This window comes from Protopterus annectens, chromosome 10.part0, assembly GCF_019279795.1.
Source record: "Protopterus annectens isolate FY-2018-M chromosome 10.part0, PAN1.0, whole genome shotgun sequence".
NCBI classification, from domain to species: domain Eukaryota; kingdom Metazoa; phylum Chordata; order Ceratodontiformes; family Protopteridae; genus Protopterus; species Protopterus annectens.
The window spans coordinates 531996531-532016842 of record NC_056744.1 but is presented as its reverse complement, the minus strand read 5'-3'; the positions used below and the strand labels follow the sequence as shown (position 1 = coordinate 532016842).

The 20312-nt window shown below is 41.4% G+C and overlaps 1 protein-coding gene across 1 annotated transcript in view; it reads right to left on the bottom strand.

Annotated features, from left to right (window-relative positions):
- RGSL1 (regulator of G protein signaling like 1) overlaps positions 1 to 20312 on the bottom strand; it is a 1267980-nt gene that overhangs the window by 345885 nt on the left and 901783 nt on the right. Inside the window, exon 16 of the mRNA XM_044086788.1 lies at positions 6179 to 6303. Within this exon, the coding sequence (XP_043942723.1) occupies positions 6179 to 6303 (125 nt within the window). The remainder of the gene's footprint in view (positions 1 to 6178; positions 6304 to 20312) is intronic.

Genomic DNA, 20312 nt, shown 5'->3' with positions numbered 1-20312 from the left:
GCTTTCATCATTTTGTCTTATTTTTATAGCCAGCTTGTGAACATTACATTTTTGTCCAGAATTTCTCTCTTGTTATACTGTAAAGCCTATATTTTTATAGCTAAAAAAGTACTTGTTTACTTTAATATCTTTAACAAATACAACAGTCAATGAAGACTTTTCCCACATTCAAAATATCCCTGACTACACACTATATAAAACTGTTTTACTGTATATAGCATCCAATTTACATCACAAGATATTTTATACAAATATTAATAAGAACAAAAATTGTTTTACTTACAGTTAGTTTTAACCCTTTTAGTGTCCTTCTAAACATTAATGATATAAATTAATTAATATATTAATGATAATATGCTTTATAGTCCAACCACAAGTTTAATAAAGTCAACAAAAAGACAGTGTTTTTCAGCCACTTTTCTTGCAAAACCATATTTCACAAATATGATAAGATGGTTAATAGCTTTCCATTTATTCACTAATTTCAGAGTTGCTGGTCTTCTTCCTCTTAATCTCCATCTCCCAACACCAGACTCTGGTTCGAGTCAAAGTTACTGCTGATTCTTCTAGTAAACACCTGTGTTTCTTTCTCTCTCTCAAGCATTTTCCTTTGGAATATTGGAAAAGATTTCACTGGCAACATCTGTCTATGAACCTTACTGTCAGAAAAATGAGAAACAGATAACTCTTCTACTTGCCGACTCACTTTTTGTTGGATAAACTTTTTTATTTCCTCAGCCTCTTCTGCAGTAAAAATTACACTGATCCTCCAGGGGAAAAAAACACTTTGAAGATAGCTGGATATAGCAACTTGACTCTCAAAACCTATCTTTCAACATTCCCATATTGTTGGGATAAATTTTCTACAAACATTCTGCTGCCTCCAATTTTTAATGCTTTGCCCTTCTGACACAATTTTGTCAGGATCAACTCTTACTCATGGTACAATTGCATCTTTACTAATATAGGACTTGGCTGCTTTCTCATGTCCAGATTTGGAGCATAAACTCAATGTGCCCTTTCAAATAACAGATTCTGAGGAACACAAGTCCAGCTGCTTATTCATGCTTTCATAAAATTAATACAGGCTGTTACTTCCAGTTTCTCCAGTATAGCAGAAAATCTCAGGTTTTCTCCTTTTTTAACAGTTCTTCTTCAGAAACCTCACATTTAGCCAGCATTTTTTTCATTTCAACCACTGATTTTTGTTATTTTTATCAGTTCATCTGAATGACTATGTGATGCCCCAACACTGGCCCAGTAATCAAAAAGTCTCAATCCTCACCACTGGCAACAGTGGGGGATATACACACTGGGAGGATGACAAGTACATACACACACACACATGCGCACACACACACACACACACACACACACACACACACACACACACACAGTAAAGTGCAATTTCCCTTAAGAGCACACAGAGACCATAGTCAGTCTAGAGCTAGTTTCTCCCTCTTTCTCCAGATCCCCAATAAGACTCCCCACTGGCATAGCTATGAGGTTAAGATCTCAGCTGAGTGGCCAAGCCAAGACCTCCAGCACCCTCTCTGTCCAACCAGTGCTTCGTGTCTCTGCCCAAGTAGCTGACAAACACACTCTTTGAGATTTGATTTATACATAAACATACACACAGACACACACACACACACACACACACACACACACACACACAGACACACATACACACACACACACACACACACACACACACACACACACACACACACACACACACACGCACACACACGCACACACACACACACACACCTAGGAAAGGCTGGCACAGGTTCACTAGCTATGCCCCCTATTGCCCAGACTATAAGGTAGTTATTACAGCCATGAGCCAACTCCTTATCAGCTACTTTAAGGCCCTTAACAAAGGGTGCCCAATCTTACTATGTAATGCTACTATAAACCCAAATGGTAGTTTGCTCAAGAGCAGGGCTATTAGGAGTGGTCCACACAGTGTCACCAAATAAATATGCAAATACTCTCAGAGCTTAAATATGTCTCACAAATATCAGCCACCATGAAATGTTTAAATATATTTAATAATAAATAATAAAAGAACAAGAAAATACTCAGTAAATCATCACATTAACTTCAGAGTTCAAAATCACAGGAAATATTTAAAACAACATTGCAGGGTAGTCTCAAATAAATACAGAAAACATCTAAAGTAATCTTTACTATATTCTTAACTATATCTAAAAAAAATACTATACCCTAGAAACTTACTGTTACAGCAAGGCAAGTATGGTGAATGGATCTTCTAGCTGATATTGTTGTCAGGTCAAAGACAAATACAAAATGCTCAGTCTCTCTCTCTCTCTCAGAGAGTTTTTAAATTAATATCTCAAATATTGCTGCTAGGATACTTGCAGCATGACATCACTTCTTGTCATCTGACTAGCTGAGGTGAAACCCCCCATTGCCAGACACTGCCAGCATTTAGCATCTTTCTGTGAAAAATACATATCCCTCAAATCTCTGCAGCTGCTGGAAGACATAAAACAATAAAACACTTACAAAGCAATGCAGAAGACTCCCTAGTTTTAGACATCCTGTCTCCTTGCTGCATTGAAACCATCTCTTTTTATTATGTGTCTATAAAACTATTTAATTTCAACTATTTTTTTCTGAAGTTTTGCAAATTAACCTTCTATGTGCCAGCTCCCACTGTTAAAACATATACATTTACACAGTTATGATAGTGGATAATGTATATACATTTATATTATTTTCCAGTAGGGTACACTGTGGATGCATCTTTAAGCTAAGTACTGTACAAACTCTTTTCACACACAATTATGTACCAGCAGTTTCATATACACATATCATACAGTTTTAATACATTTGTAACACAAGCACAAAAATCATGTTGACATTCACAATCACAAAATTCCTGACAGCTGTGCTGGCAATATCCCCCTGTCATACTTCTACATAAATCATATTAATATTCACAAATGACATAATTATTTACAAAATTCCAGATAGTTGAGCTGGCAGTAGCTCCTTTTGTTACAGACTAGTTAAAGCTTTTTTTTCTATTTGTCCAGCCATTGCTTGTTTGAATTGATATATTACTTCACTGTTTCATTTATTTGAATCACCTCTGAGTACATTTGACTTACTTTTCCTCTATGTTAATGGAAACTATCTCTTGAACCAAAGCTGAAGCTTGAACTGCTTTTTAACAGCTGCAAAATCCTTCCCAGAAAGTGTTTTCTCTTCAACTTTTCTTGTTAATTTTCTTTCAGTTGTTCCAAATTTCTTCTTTGCTGTCATCTAGGCCTAGAAGAGCTGAAGTTATGCTGTTGATCAGTGTGCAGCCATCTTGGAAATCCCTTAGACTTCTGGCATTGAACAGAGATACCTTGATGTGGTCTTGTGCTTCACATTTTTTTTTTTTTTTTTTTTAAGGCTGGGAGATGCAGTAGCTTGACTCTCCCCAAAAAGGTACTATGTGGCAACAGAGGCTTTGGCCTTTATGTAGAATCCCTGGAACAAAATGTGCAAAACATCCTTTGCAGAGCAAGAGTGACTGCCATCCTCCATTGCTGACATATACTAGATTCTCCTAGAATAACACCAACTGGGGAGCCAATTTTTGAAGCCAGTCATCTTTTCCCTGTACTCTGTTATCATTTCAGGAGAAGAAAAGAAGGATTCTACTCAAAGCTTGGGTCTTAACTGAATTTGTGATATGCATGGAAAGTTCTGTCATGCCTCTTTACATATCCCTCAAGATTTTCCTCAACAGGTTGTTCAAACCCCCATGGACCAGTACCATGTCATTATCATATTTGTTTGGTTTAAGGGTCTCTAGTCTTTGTTATGCTGTAAATCTTGGCTCCTGAAAGTCAACTTACTGTCACAATCTCCAAGTTCAGCCTCATGGGAGTTGAGTCAGTATGTCTGAGAATGCAATCACCAATCGCTAGTACATTTTTTTGTTAGAAAAGTGTCTAGGTGCACTAGTTTGGAGTGGTTAATTACTTGGTGACCCTTTAATGTGCTAGTGTTATGTTGTACTGTTTGATTTATGCTGACCCTAGATTCACTATGTCTTGGAAGCCGAGGCAGGAACTTTATAACAGCATCAATATATATGATAGTTTACTATATATTCATGTGGAATGCAGTGGCTGGATGTGTTGCTTGCAGGTTGTCTTGGTGAGAGGGAGGCCTCCTGTTTTGTAATTCACTGCCTGTGAACCTCAGGCAATTGTTACATGGTGCCCAAGTAAATGAAGTGCTATGAGCCTGCCAAATGAGGGTAAACAAACTGGATGACCTTCTGTTTTAGTCCAAGAATACAGTACAGGAATGTAATATTATTTGATTTTAAGACAAATTTTAAGTAGTTAGTAGTCCAATGGAAATAATATATATTTGCTATCACAGGAATGAAGCTTAGAGATTTATTACTATATAACTCATGTTTGAAGTGAAAAACGGATAAGTAATATTGCTAGAATGTGGATTAAGAATCACTTTAAAATGGTTCGTAATTCTAGTGTAAGGGAGATAATACATTAAAGACAAGATGAATAAGAAAAGGTCCTGGTTATATAGTACTGGGAGTGAATCTAATCAGTAGGTTAGGCTCTTTTTTAGAGAATTTAACACTAGAAGAGTCTGCCTCTGTCTAGTGCAGTACTGCAAACTGCTGCCCAGAATGGTGCTTTACACAGTTTATCCCAGAAAGAAAACTAAAGAACCGACACAAGATTGGCTAAGAATTTAGTGAAAAATGCCTACTTCCAGAATATAGTAGAATTTTTATTACTTTTTATTCCTTGATACAGAACCACTCCTACAGATTATTAAAAGCTAACACTTGGCCAAAAACTTGCTGGAAAATGTATAAAACAGCAGCATTGAAGAAAAGCAGAAGAAAGCACAAAATCACTTTAAAAATGCATTGAAAATCTATGTGAATGTGTAAACACAAAACATTTTTAAGCAAACAGTAAAATGTACGGTAACACTGAATAAAATCACATAAGGTAAAACATCCAGCTTACTTCAAGGTGAAGTAAATCAGATAAAAATATAAGAATGCATTCTGTTCAGTGTGTAGAATAAAATGTCATTTAACTTTTCACATTTGTGCTATAAATGAATAACTCTGGATGGCTGCTGAAATTCCAGGCAGCACAGCAGCATAACTGAGACCCCACGAAGAGCAGGCATATGTCTCAACCTCTAAGACCAAGTAATCTGGACAAAGCCATGTAAAATGAGGGGACAAAGGCCCAAAATTAGAGGCAATTTTTAAATATCGCTCTTACAAACTTGAAAGTCGATAGAATAACATGTTGCATTAGCATACATTTTCTGAAAAGTAGGAAGTCTGAAACTCAAAGGTCTGTTACTATTTTCTGAATTCACTCCTCAATGATTTGCCAATGATTTGCCAGTAAACTAACATTTTATGAGGAATAGATCAAAAACATGAGGCAAAAATCTAAAATCTGGACATTCTGCAAAAACTTACACACTTGAGAGGTATTTCTTTATTTTATTTATTTATTTTACATTTGTTGACTGGGATAGTCCAACTAGATACATGTCCATTTTCAGAGGATGCCTGGGGAGAAAAGCTCGAAAAAAAGAAAAAAATACAATACATAGAGAAAACATATAGTAAATACATGTTACATAAGTTACAGACACTGATTGAGCAAGCAGTTCATACACTTTATCAAACAAAACAATTGAGATAAAACACATACATTTTAGAGAAAGTCACTAATCAGGATTAGAGCAGGGGCATAGCCAGTGTGTTTTCAAGAATTTTTTCAGGTATGAGAGTGGGGGTAAGTTCAAAGCTATATTATCTGAAAATATTCCCCTATCTCCAAGATAAGCCGATCTTAGGGATAGTGTATTTAAGTAAAAAAGATGTTTGGGGGGGGCTGGGGGCAGTCTCTTTCAAAAAATACTTAAACTGAAACACAGATTATATACGAGGCTCTGAAATTCTACGTCTTGCACTTGTAATATTTTGAATATGAAGCACTTAATTTTATTATATTCTTTGAAACCAGAAAAAGACAGATCACAATATTTCAAATGAATTCCTTACTATGACGATACTAATTAAAACCAGCATGATCAACATGCTCATCTTGCATGTTTGCATTGCTCAGCAAGTGCTTACCGTCTCCAGAAATATATAAGAACAGGAAAGATGGACATGAGTGCTGAATGGAAAAGAGCTCGATTATAATTTCCATCCTCTGCTAATGCCATAATCAGCACCTTTTGTACCTCAGAAATGTTCACCTGTTTTCAGGAAAAAAAAGACTGATAACATTTCCAAAGGTAACAAGAAGAATTACATATTCATGTAACATATATATATCTCATAGAATTATCACAAATAACTACGAGATTCAGAATCTTTATTTAATAAATTGTGACAGGATGCATGTTTGATTTCTTCTTTTTTGTAATTTGAAGGACAGGAACAGAGGCTAAGTATATCCAGCAAATAAACAAACCTTTTTCTCTAGATGTAAAATGAATTAAAATAGTTGAGTTTTTCTTTACTCCAGTCATATTTTATTAAGAGTAAATATAAGACTCAAGTAGAAAAAAAAGAAGTTATGTCTTACCATAACTTTCCATCTGTGTTGTAGATCTTCACTAATCCTGTGGGCTGAGTTCCTAGCCTTGGAACTGACTTGGACATTATTCCAGCTCGCATCTACCAAAAACTCTCGAGCTAAGTTCTATCCGTAATGCTCTTCACAAGATTACCTCAGATCGAGTTTGCAAACAATAGTGACAAGCATAAATAACAGATTAGAGATCTATTTGTGTCTCTATCATGAAGCCAATCTTTGAAGAGATCTGATCCATCAACAGATCCAAAGGGCAGGGAGAAGGAGGGGGGGATGTCAAGGATTAGTGAAGATCGACAACAAAGATGGGATGTTGTGATAAGACATAACTTCTTTAGCTGATGTTGTCAATCTTCACATAATACTTGACTGTAGGACAGAGTCCCTAACTACCTGAATCTTGGGAGGTCTCATGGAAGAATATTCCTGAGCACCATTGAGTCAAATGATACACGTCCCCTAGAGACCAGGTCCAGTTTGTAATGCATAATAAATGTATGAGGAGATGCCCATGTTGCTGCGGCACAAATATCACCTAAGGAAGCTCTGGCATGAAAAACTCCAGAAGCTGGTATTGCTCTAGTTGAATAGGCGTCTACAGGTCCTGGTAGGTGCACTCCCTTTTTGTTATAGACAAAAGTGATACAGTCTTTAAGCCATTTAGCTAGGGTAGCTTTAAAGACTGGACTTCCCAAAGTGACTGAAGAAAGGAAATAAATAGCTGATCGGACTTTCTGATTTCCTTTGTTCTGTGAAGATAGAAATGTAATTGTCAGTGCACATCCAGTAAGTGCAGACAGGACTCCCCTTTACTGGAGTAGCTGGGAAAAAAGACAGGCAGTTGTATAGTCTGACTGATATTTGACTCTGATCCAACCTTTGGTAGGAAGGAGGGATTTGTTTACAGGGAGACCCTGTCCTTATGAAAGATTAGACAGGGAGGTTTGCAGGATAAGGACTGAATTTCAGATATTCTTCTAGCAGAAGTGATAGCTATCAAAAATAAAGTTTTCCATGACAAAAACTTCAAGTCACAACTAGTGGAAAGTTTGAAAGGATAACAGGTAAGATACTGAAGTTTCATATCCCACGGTATGGAGGGTTCTTTATATGGAGGTTTGAGCATTAAGGTTCCTTTCAAAAAGGCTTTGCAAACCTTATGGGATATCAGGGATGAACCATTTAAACCAAAATGAAAGTCAGAGATCACAACAAGATGCACTTGTATAGTAGAGTAGAGGCTGAAGCTCCTGTTTCAAGCAGTAAAGTCAAAAATTCCAGAACTCCATCAACAGGGGCAGAATATAGATCAAGATTAAAGTCTGGCGACCATTTAGTAAACTTAAGCCACTCGTTAAGGTACAATTTTCTTGTTGAAGGTTTGTGGTGGGCTAGAATAATGGGTTGGACCAGGGAGGTTAGAGAAGAATGTCTGGAGATCATGGGAATTGGTGAAGCCATACAGTGAGCTTGAGATACTGAAGATTTGGATGAACCATCCCCTGTGGGTGCGACAATAGGTCTGGAGCTGGGTCCAGAATCCAGAGTTTCTGAAGTAGGTGAGGAGGAAAGGGAGATCAGATCTGTTGAGACCAGAATGGGGTGTTGAGAATTATTCAGTTCTCCGACCTGTTGGGTATTTTTAGAAACTGGGAAATTAGAGGAATCAGGAGAAAAACATATAATAGACTGGGGGAGCCAATCATGAAGGACATCATTTCTCAGCGACTGCCTCGGGGGAAGGATTAGGACAAAGTAACTGCTGCACTTGTTGTTCAGAGGGGATGTGAACAGGTTGCAGAAAGGTTGGCTCCAGTGGCTGAATATCTTTTCCGCCACCACTGGATTGAGAGACTACTCATGAGTCATGAAGATAGTTCTACTCGATTGTCTGTTTGAATTACAATTATTCCCAAAGGGAGGGTTTCTTAAAATGCCTGCAGTGCTAACAGTACTACCTTCATCTCTAGAATGTGCTTTGGACTGTCTTTCCAAGATAATGCTCTCCCACCTTATCTGGGACGCGTCCATGGTCACTATGGCTTGGGGTTGAGGAGGGACAAAGGGACGGCCCGACAAGATTTTGTTGGCATGAAACCATCAACGCAGGTATTCCTTACATCAATTGGTGATCATAACAAGATGGGACATTGGCCGATTCAGTAAGGAGCACTGGGACGCCAAGAGCCAGTGAAGAATTCACATGTGATATCTCGCCAAAGGGACTAGAGTGACAGAGGCTCCCACTGATCCTAGAGTTTGTAGAAGGAGCCTTGCTGTTGCTTTCTTGCGAATGACTGGCTGACTTGTGATCTTATTCTTTGTAGTCTTTCTATGGGAAGAGAGGCAATACTGGTGGCAGTATCGAGCATAGCTCCAATGAATTCCAATTGTTAAGATGACTCTAAATAGGATTTTTCATAGTTTATAGATATTCCTAAGTCAGAACAAAGCAGAAGAGTATAATCTCATGCATTTACAAGTTGACACCTGGTGGGAGCTGTAAGCAGCCAGTCATGTAGGTATGGAAACACTCAAAATCCTAGCAGTCTGAGGTGAGCTGCTATCACTGCCATGCATTTGGTGAACACCCTGGGGGCTGTGGTGAGACCAAAGGGCAGTGCCCTGAACTGACAGTGACTGGCTCCCAGCTGGAATTTTTATATGGTAATACGCATCCTGAAGATCTATTGAGCACATCCAATTGTCTTTTTTCAAGAATGGAAGTACAGACTGAACCAAGACCATCCGTAATTTGTTTTGTTGAACTGGTTTGCTCAACTGACTGAGATCCTGAATTGGTCTCCAGTCCCCTGTTTTCTTTGGCACTAAGAAGAATCTTCAGTAAATCCAGGATCCTCTCTGGTCTGGTGGGAATGCTTGTATGAATCTTTTGTCAAACAGTTTTTGAATTTCTAAGACTGCTGCATCCCTGTGACTGGGTGGAATGTCTGGGGTTCCTCTTAGCCTTTTTGGTTCCTCTGAAAAAGGGATATTGTAACTTCTTGTTATAATTGTCTGCACCCAACTGTCAGTAGTTATCCTTAGCCAGGCAGATTGGTGCAGGGATAATGGTCCCCCGATTGCCTCCTGAGGAAGGCAATCAAGTCTCTTTTCAGGAATGCTGATAGGAATTAGCAGGGAAAGAATCCCTGGAATGCTGATTCTGCGGACCACTTCTGGCTCTTGCATGGCGTCTTTCATTGTTACTCCCCCCTCTGCCCCGGAGGGAATCATTGCCACACGAATCCTGAAAGGGCCCTTGGGACTTTTTGAACTGTAGCCTCCCACTTCTCTGGTTCCTGAAATAGGGCCATTGAGGAGTGGAAAAGCATACGCCCATGGCCAAAACGGTCTTCCCATCTTTCTCACATCTGGCCAGAGTGTCTTTAACTTTGGGACCAGACGGAAGTGCCGTCAATTGATGAAAGAAGACTTAAATGGCTCCGCAAAATCACATAAGCACAGCCAGGCATGTCTCCTGATGGCTATGCCTGAACCTGCTACTCTTGTCATCCCTTCAACCGCATGTGCAATTAGCCACATGCACGAGATGGAAATGGATTCTAGGGTGGCGAACTGAGAAGCCACTTTGTCTCAAACTCCTTCAGCTACTGTTCCTGCAAGAGTATCTGATAGCGCTTTAGTCAGATCTCTTTGTAGTCTGGTAAAATGTGCCATGTAATTCAAGGATCTGAGAGTGAAGGTCGATGAAGCATATACGCACTTCCCAAATCTATCCATTGTTCTAGATGCTTTGTTAGGAGGATGGATAGTAGGACTTTCATCAGCAAGTTCCTTCTTGGTGAATGCAGCTATCACCATGGCATCTACAGGAATTCCCTTGGCCCAGTATTGCTGATCCTGAGGGGCTGAAAGTATATGGTTAGGTCTCTTTGAAATTGGCTTGATAGAGTTAGGTAACTTCCAAGCCTGCTCAGCAATCAGCTCAATGAGATTGTCAGCGGGTGGAGAGATCCAAAAGGTAGAGGGCTGAGCATGAAAAGCCTCTTCTTCTGAGGAAGGCTGGAGGGAAATCCAGCCACCCGTCTGTTTTAGCATCTCAAGGATATCCCCAAAGGAAAAATCTTTAGGGGGTGACTTAGGGGAGCCTTCCCCTCATCAAAATCAGTATCTTCTGTGAAGGGCTCTTCTGGTGAGTCCAAGTGCTTCCTCTTGTACTTTCTCTTCAAAGGAACCTCTTCGTGGGGTGTTCCGGAGAGGTATCCGAAAAAGACATTGCTACTGTGGTTTGGTTTGATCCTAAGTCTTTGTGCCCTCTGTCTCGGGGAAAAGACTAGTGGTAGAATGTTTGCCCACAATGGTCAAGGCTCTCTCCATCACCTGGAAGGAAGCCCCCCCCCCCCATAAAGGGATGGGAGCCTGGAAAGAAAATCAACTCCTTCGGAACTGTGGTCCCACCCTGCACCAAGGAGGTCATCTCTGAAGCCGAAGCTAGAGTCGAGTTTACATATGCCAAAGCACCAAGGGGCATTGAGGGCTCCAAAAGGATCAGAGTTGAACCCTGCTCCTTGGAACCAGCAATGAAGCCCTGACCCTGGCAGATCTCCAGATCTGACAAACCCAAAAAACTCAGGGTAACTATCAATGCTGGAGGAGAAGCTCTGTCCAGCACTGAAACAGTCAAAGCTGGAAAGATCAGTACCAGGGGCTCCTAAAGCTCCACTGGAGTTGAAGGAGAAATAAAGGCTAGAGTGGAAGAAAGCAAGGTTCCAGAGCTAATATTGCTAGGAACCATGGAAGGAGGGAATCCCCTCAACTCCAGGAGCTGATCCACCAATCTCACAATGTCAGATTTGGCTAGACTCTTGAAGGATCGGACTGAAGAAACTGAAGGGAATCTAGGTGGATGTTTCTCCAAAAAAGGATTGGGATGATGGTCCACAATGGGATGCACCATGGATGAGTATCTGTTACATGGTAAAGCTTTAAATGAAAACTCCTTCAGTTCTGTGGTTCTGGCTGGCAACGAAGAAGAAGACATGTCCATAACTGACATCACTGTCGATGTAGTCGATGCTGAAACAGGCACTGATAGTATCGGGGCCGAAGAAGTTGGTGCAGTAACAGGTAGCGATGGTAGGGAAGACTGAGTCACTTGACCCAATGGTTCTGAGGGGACTCTAGGAACCATGGGAGATTTGGGCATTTTACTTGGCAGTTCCAAAGAACATGCTGGAACTGACTGACTGTTTCTTTGACTTAATACAGGATAAGTAGCAGATGAAGATGAACTTGCCTTTGTTTTGGGATGAGATAAGGCCTCATCAAAGTACGATTTAAGAAGACCTTTTAAAATGAGTTTATTTCTGCATTCAATTAAATTTCTATGACTAAAACTGGGGCATACTGCACAGTCCTCTTATACATGTACTACTCCTAAGCAATAGACATAAAGAGTGTGTTAGTCTGAATTAGGAAACTTCCTGTTACATTTCTGGCATCTTTTGAAGCCAGAAGTTGCTTTAACAGGCTTGTCTACCAAAACAGAAAAAAGGCTGCACTAACACACGCACACACACACACACACACACACACACACACACACACACACACACACACACACACACACACACACACACACACACACACACACACACACACACACACACACACACACACACACACACACACACACACACACACACACACACACGCACCAAGAAGCAAGAAAGGTTAAAAAGATAATGTTCCATGTTTGTTGTCCAGTATCTCACCTTCATTCTTGCTAGTTGGGTTTGGAGCTGAATCTTGGCTCTGACTTGGCCATATACCAAAGCTTGAGAGCTTCTACTGGCTTGAGGCTATAACCTATCCCATGGTGCTTAGCGGCTGTTCCCCAGATCTTGTTTGAGGGAGAGAGCTCCCTATGATATGATTAACATAGAAAGGGAAAATATAAGAAATATATTGGTCATAAAGGTAAAGGGAAGGCAAGATGGGAATCAGACCATATTTGTCAATTGTAAAAATTCCTCTAGATCCTCCAGGAGGGGGATGGCTGGGTGGGATGCAAGAATGAAGGCGAGATACTGGACAAAAAACATGGAACATTATGGTGAGTACATAACTTCTTTATGTTATGATGTCCTATCTCACCTTCATTCTTGCTAGTTGGGACAGAGTCCCCAGCACCTTTCTGTTGGGTGGCTCAAGGGAATAAATTCTTCAGGACAGTGGAACCAAAGGATGCCTTGTTCCGGGAGGCCACATCTACTTTGTAATGAGAGATAAAGGTGTGAGGATTAACCCATGTAGCAGCAGCGCAAATTGAATCCAACAGAAGTCTGGATTGAAAGGCAATGGCAGTAGACACTGCTCTGGTTGAATGTCCTTTCACTTTCCCTGGCGGTTCATTATTATGAGATTGATAAACATATCTGATAATCTCAGTAAGCCATTTGGACAAAATAACTTTTGAGACTGCCCGGCTTTTTTTGTTTCTGAATAGGACACAAACAATTGATCTGATTTTCTGAAATCTTTTGTCCTGTGTAAATAAAAACACAGTTGTCTATATCCAATTGGTGAAGCTTATATTCGGCCTTGTTGCTATAATTAGGAAAAAACAAAGGCAATTCTATAGATTGGTTTAAATTTGTTTCAGAACAGACTTTTGGTAAGAAGGAGGGATTTGTTCTGAGGGAAACTCTATCATTGTGGAAGATCAAACAGGGAGGATGGATGGATAAGGCCTGCAACTCTGAAACCCTCTCAGCTGAAGTAACTGCTATTAGAAAGAGAGTCTTCCAGGATAAAAATTTTAAAGAACAAGAGGATGGTTCAAAGGGGGGAATAATCAATGCTGATAATACTAAATTTAGATCCCATGGGGGGAGGAGGTTCTCTTACAGGAGGTCTTAACAGGAAAGTACCCCTGAGGAAGGCCTTGCATAAATTGTGGGACATTATATTGGATCCGAGTTCCCCACATGATAATTAGATATAGCAGCTAGCTGAACTCAGATAGTGGCTGTCACTGCTCCTTGATTAAAAATTTCTGTCAGGAATTCCAAAATTGGTGGTATAGAGGCTGTAAAAGGATCTATGTGTTTTTTGTCCGCCCAACAAGAGAACCTTTTCCATTTGCTTGCGTAGTTTCCTAGTTGTCTTTTTGTGTGAGGAGACCAAAATGTGGTGTACTAAGGGAGTAATTCTGGAAGGCTGGCTAAGATTGGAAGTGGAGAAATCAAGCTATCAGCTCGAGGCTCTGAAGGGCAGGATGCAGCGTTACTGACTGATGCATGAGAAGATCCGGCACTGGGTCCAGGATCCATGGGTCTTCCTGAAGGTGGGGCCAAAGGAAAGGGAAACAAATCTGACGAGGCCAGTATGGAGCAATGAGGATTAACCTGTGACTCAAAGACTTGGCTTTCTGAATAACTTTTGGAATCAAAGGAAATGGGGGAAAAGCATAAAAAAGTCCCAGGGGCCAGTCGTGGGTAAGTGCATCCCTCGGTGACTCCCCTGCAGGGGAAATGAGGACAAAGTAGTTGCTGCATTTGGCACTGAAGGGAGTGGCAAAAAGGTCGCAGCAAGGCTGGCCCCATTTACGAAAAATTCGATTTGCAACGTCCTGATTCAGGGACCACTTATGAGGCATGAGAATCACTCTGCTTAGCCTGTCTGCAATGAAGTTGGATTTCCATGGGATGTCCATTGCTGTCAGAAAGCATTCAGAAGATATCACCCCTTGCCAAACTCTCTGGGCCTTTTGACATAGGGGGTAGGATCTGGTCCTCCCCCTTGTTTGTTGATGTACCATACCACCGACATATTGTCTGTCTGAATTGCAATAGACCCCTGAGAAGAGAGTTCTGAAATGCTTGCAATGCCAGAAGCACCGTCCTCATCTCTAGGACATTGATGTGCAAATGGCACTCATGATTTCTCCAAACCCCTTAGACCATCTGTCCCAGATAATGCCCCTCTCCACCCTATCTGGGACATGTCCGTGGTTACTGTAGCGACAGGTTGGGGAAGTACAAACAGTCTGCCCATTGTTACCTGAGTGGACTGGATCCACCAAAGCAGGTCCCTCTTGCAGGAGTCTGTAATGAGAACCTCGTGAGACATGGATAACTCCTGTATGGACCATTGAGTGAAGAGTAGCCACTGTAATTATCGCATGTGAGTCATGCCAGGGGAACTAGTGTTATTGTCACTGCCATAGAGCCTAGGACCTTGAGGACAAATCTTGCCTGTAATTTTTTCTTGTTGAGTAAGATAAGCACTTGACTGCGTAACATTTGAATCCTTTCTTGAGGCAGTTTTGCCAACATGTCATTTGTGTTTAAATCTTCACCCATAAAGGTAATACACTGTGATGGCAGCAAGGCAGATTTTTCTGCATTTATAGCAATGCCTAGTTTTGAGAAGAGATGGATGGTGTAGTCCCTGGCTTTGATGAGTTGCTGCTTGGTGGTGGCAGTTAGGAGCCAGTTGTCTATGTATGGAAACACCTGGAATCTTTGACATCTCAGCTGAGCCGTGACTACTGCCATTCTTTTGGTAAACACTCTGGAGGCTGTGGTGAGTCCAAAGGGCAGAGCTCTGAACTGGTAGTTCTGGCTCCCAGTTGGAATTGTAGAAATCTTTTGGAGCGCCTGTCCATCTTTATGTGGTAGTACACGTCCTGAAGATCTAATGAGCACATCCAACTGTCTTGTCCCAGAAACGGGAGTATAGACTGCAGTGTTACCATCTGGAACTTTGTCTTCTTCACCGACTTGTTTAGTCTGCTGAGATCCAATATGGGTCTACAGTCCCCTGTCTTTTTTGGAATTAAAAAGAACCTTGAGTAAATTCCAGATCCTAGCTGGTCTGCGGGGACTTCTTGGATGACTCTTTTTTCTAGCAATGTTTGAATTTCTAGTGTTGCTTGATCCCTTTGACTGGGTGGAATGTCTGGGATAAACTTTGACAAATGAGGTGAACAGTGAAAGGGAATGTTGTAACCCCTGGATATAATGGACTGTACCCATTTGTCTTGAGTCAAATTCAGGCAGGCTTCTGGGTACAGCAATAGTCTCCCCCTGACTGCCTCCAGAGGTGGACAGTCGGGCCTCCTTTTAGGAGCGCTGGAAGGGCCAACCAGAGAAAGTATCTTTGTCACCCTGGATCTGCAGCCCCCCTCTGCCACGTGGATGGCATCTTCCATTGTTATTTCTCTCTCTGCCCCTGGAGGAAGGATAACCATGAGCGTCAGATAAGGCTCCTTTGGACCGGAGCCACAGCTTTCCACTCTTCTGACCTTTAGAATAGCATCTGGTAGGGACTGAAAAACAGACTCCGATGGCAGATAGAGTCTTACCATCTTGTTGGCTCCTTGTGAGAGTCTCTTTCTCTTTCAGCCCGAAGAAGGATGAGCCATTAAAAGGGGTGTCAATGAAGAAATATCTGAAGGGTTTGGTAAACTCGCAACTCACAAAGGCACATCCAGGAATGTGTCCAAAGAGCTATTCCTGTGCCTGCTGCCCTGCTCACTCCATCGGCTGCATAGGAAATGAGGCAGATGGAGGAGTTAGTGATGGAGGTTAAGGTTGCAAGCTGAGAATTAATCTTATCTGATAAATCCTGGGCTGTAGCACCTTGTAGGGTATCTCCCAGCTCTTTTAGGAGATCCCTCTGAAGTCAGGTAAAATGTGATAAATAATTCAGCAACCGCAAGATAAAGGCCACTAAAGAGAAAGTACACTTCCCGTACCTGTCCATTGTGTGAGACTCCTTATTGGGTGGATGGACAGATGCAGAAGTTTCAGCTAACTCCTTCTTTGTGGCTACAGCCACCACCATCGCATCTACTGGAACTCCCTTAGTTAGATACTGTCTGTCCTCTGGGGCCGTAATAAATGTATTTGGCCTCTACGGAATGGGGTCCACTGATTCTGGGGAGTCCCATACCTTCTGACTCACGACACCCTGGAGAGGGTTGAAAGGTGGAGACACCCAAGAGGTGGAGGGGCGAGAGCCAAATGCCTCCAGGTATACCGACTCATCTTCAGAAGGGGAAAGGGACTTCCAGCCGCCCCTCTGCTTAAGGATCTCCAGGATGTCTGAAAAAAAAGATATCCTCAGAGGGTGACCATGGGAACCCTTCTGAATCCTCCAAGTCAATATCAGAAGTGACAGACTCAGGGGAGTCTACATGCTTCCTCTTACACTGTCTCTTCCGAGCGACCTCCTCAGGGTGATGTTCCGGGGAGGTATTGGAAGAGGAGGTTCCATCCATTGGAGTTTTCTGGGGCACTGACTCTCTACTCTGGGGGTGATGCAGAGATGATGAAGAGGTGGACACCGGCCCTTTTTGGGGAAGAAAGGCTGGAGCTGAAGGTGGAGCAGACTCAGTGGAGAGCACATTCTGCATCGACTCAAAGGGACTGCGATCCTGGGCTGCCAGAGACTCCAGTCCTGAGGGCCCGGGAGGTCTCTCTGGTAACAAGGAGAGTGGCTTTGAGGCTGATGTGGGAGCAAAACTCACCTAAGCCAAAGCGTCAAGTGGGAGAGTCGGCTCTGACATGGATTCGACTTTTCTCTCCCTCCTGGAGCTGACCAGGGAGTGTCAACCCCCAGATCCTTCAATGGAAGGCAACATCGATGAGATCAGAGCAGACATCAGAGTCGAGATATCAGGAGAGATTACTGGCTCCGCCGGTTCCAGCACAATGACTTCCATAATCTCTGGCTCCGAACTAATTCGAGTCGGAGGAGGAATCGATGTTATCTGAGGTACAGTTGTCAGCTTCACGCTCTGATGGGCTGGGCTCGAGAGAATTTTTGCTAGGGCTTGGGTCCAGAGCAACCTCTTCATGATCCGCTTCACATCATCGTCCGATAATCTGGAGGATCGAGAGGAATGGCTTGACGATTTGTAGCTACCTGCCACAGACACTGTAACACAGGAGATTGTGGCACTGAATGAACAGGTTCCAACGATGGTGACTGACTCCTTTTTTGGCTCTGCAACAGTTCCAAGGAGACAGATGGAACCAAGGGAGGACCAGATTTATCAGAAGTGATAACTTTCAGATCCGAGGATGCTGTATCTTTGAAACTGCTTGACGGCTCAGACACAGGAGCCAACAAAGCAGCCCTTTTCGACTTATCCAGTTTTGCAGTCTGATTACCTTTTTTAACTTTCAACAATCCCCTTAAAATGAGCTTATTTTTCCTCTCCTGTAAGACCCTTGCACTGAAGCTATGACAAATGGAGCAGGAGTCTTGGAGATGGACTGGTCCTAGACAGTAGACACAACTTGTGTGTCCATCCATTATAAACATTTTCTGAGTGCATGAATCACACTTTTTAAATCCAGATAGTTTGTGCTCCTTAACAGATTCTTTAGACATGTTTAGCTGTGAAACAACTAACACAACAGCAAATTTTAAACTACTATAAAAGGTAGAAGCAAGACAGAAAGGACTTTTTTTTACAAGAAAACAATGGAAAGGATAGGGAGGAGGGGAAGTGTCTAAATTAAAATACAATCTCTTCCAACCCGAGGAGAAGCCTCTAATTTAAACGGTGACTCCTTAAGGGAGGAAAGAAGGTGAATGAATCCTTTAACTGAAATGGATTCTTTAACTAGATAAGGGGAAGAGAGAAAACAAGGCCCAAAAGGACAGCCGCAAAGAAAATATAGCCAAGAATAATACAATCACACAAAAAGGCACTACACTATAACTGGGAAAGGTAAACTAAGAATAAGCAGTAAGTTTTAGGAGAAGTTATCCAAAAACAGAGTATAATACTCAGGAATAGACTGCCCATACATGTCAAGCAGAGCACCTCCTTGGCCCTCTTCAAAATGAACCTTGATGATTGGATGGAAGATAGGAAATTCACCCTGGGGATCATGTCAGTCGCCCTGCTAGACAGGGGTCCAGGGAAGTAAATATTGTGGGAAGAAATATGCAGGGAATTGTTATGGCTAGACTTGTATAGGCCCTAGGGGCGATAGCCTAGTACTAACCTATGAACCTATAATACAAAATTTTACTAATCTGAGCCAGCGAAGACAATCCCGAAGCTTCAAGTGGCAAACAAGATCTGGGGAACAGTCGCTAAGCACCATGGGATAGGTTATAGCCTCAAGCTAGTAGAAGCTCTCGAGCTTTGGTATATGGCCAAGTCAGTGCTGAGATTTGGCTTCGACCCCAACCAGCAAGAATGAAGACGAGATAGGACAACATAACATCAAAAGTTTTTTTTTTTTTTTTAAATAAATTAACTAGAGGCCTAAAATCAGGAAAAAAGTACTAACAATGGTACTTAAGAGACACTAGTCAGGTAAAAGTGAAGAGTAGCAATGATGGTACTTAAGAAATTACTGAAGCCGTAGATTAAAGAAATAAATTGCACACACACACAAGATAAACTATTTAAAACAGGAGTGGTTAGTAGAAATAGAAAGGGAATGCAGATTTATGGAGAAAAAAGGTAAAACTTAAATTTTTTGCTGTCGCTCGAGAGCTCATACGAAAATAACGCATCTGACACTATGAAGCAGCAAACGAGATCTGATGTAATCTTGTGACGAGCATTATGGGTAAAGCTTAACTCGAGAGATTTTGGAAGGCGTTAGCTGGAATAACGGTCAAGTCAGTTCTAAGGCTCGGAACTGAGCCCACAGTCAAGGATTACACGAAGATTGACAGCATCAGATTGTTAACAATAAAGTAATAAGAATACCACATATGACATTTTCATTTATAGCTATAAGATTATGTCAATTTTCATAAAAGGGAAGAATTATACAGGGAGGGAGAAGTTGCCTGTTTCGAGCTATAACTATTTTTAAGATGGCAAAAGGCTGTTATTCAAGATTAAAGAGAAGCACCAATGTTATCCACCGCTCTGCAGAATTGGGGTAAAAAATATAAACTAAAATAAAAGCATATCTAGGACCTTTCATACAGGGTAAAAAATATGCAGATGTGATAACAGTTTACAATATCCCAGTCTGTCTAATGAGACATGCAACTTTCTTTGTTTCTAAAATTCCACATATTATTTTCAACTTCTTGAAATTCTGATACCATGGGCTCTTAACAAGATTATATTCATGTCATAAAGAAGGTGTGAAAATGGGTAATAACCTATAAAGCAGTAGACTAGAAAGAGGCAACAGTAAGGTAAAAAAAAAAAAAACAGATAAGTTAGAATTTTTTTTATTGAAATTGGTTTTCTGGCTCTGGCTCTCTGTCCCTTTGTGGATCTGTCTCGCTAAGCCAATTTGAATAAAAAGCATTTTAGTAATGACAGAGGAACAATATTTTAGTCTTTAAGTAAAATATTGTCCCTCCATCATTAGCAAGATGATAGACACACACACACACACACACACACACACACACACACACACACACACACACACACACACACACACACACACACACACACATATGCACTCTCGCATCTCCCTACATCATTCCCCCCCACACACACTACGAACAGTGTTAAGTAAACACACACTCACACCCTCTCTCACACACACACACACACACACACACACACACACACACACACACACACACACACACACATGCACACACATACATATCCTTGCACCTGCAGCAATCTCTCAGCTTTTGCTAATGGAAATAGTTGCCGCTGAAGCACAGTATACTTGTGAGTGGAGCCTTAAA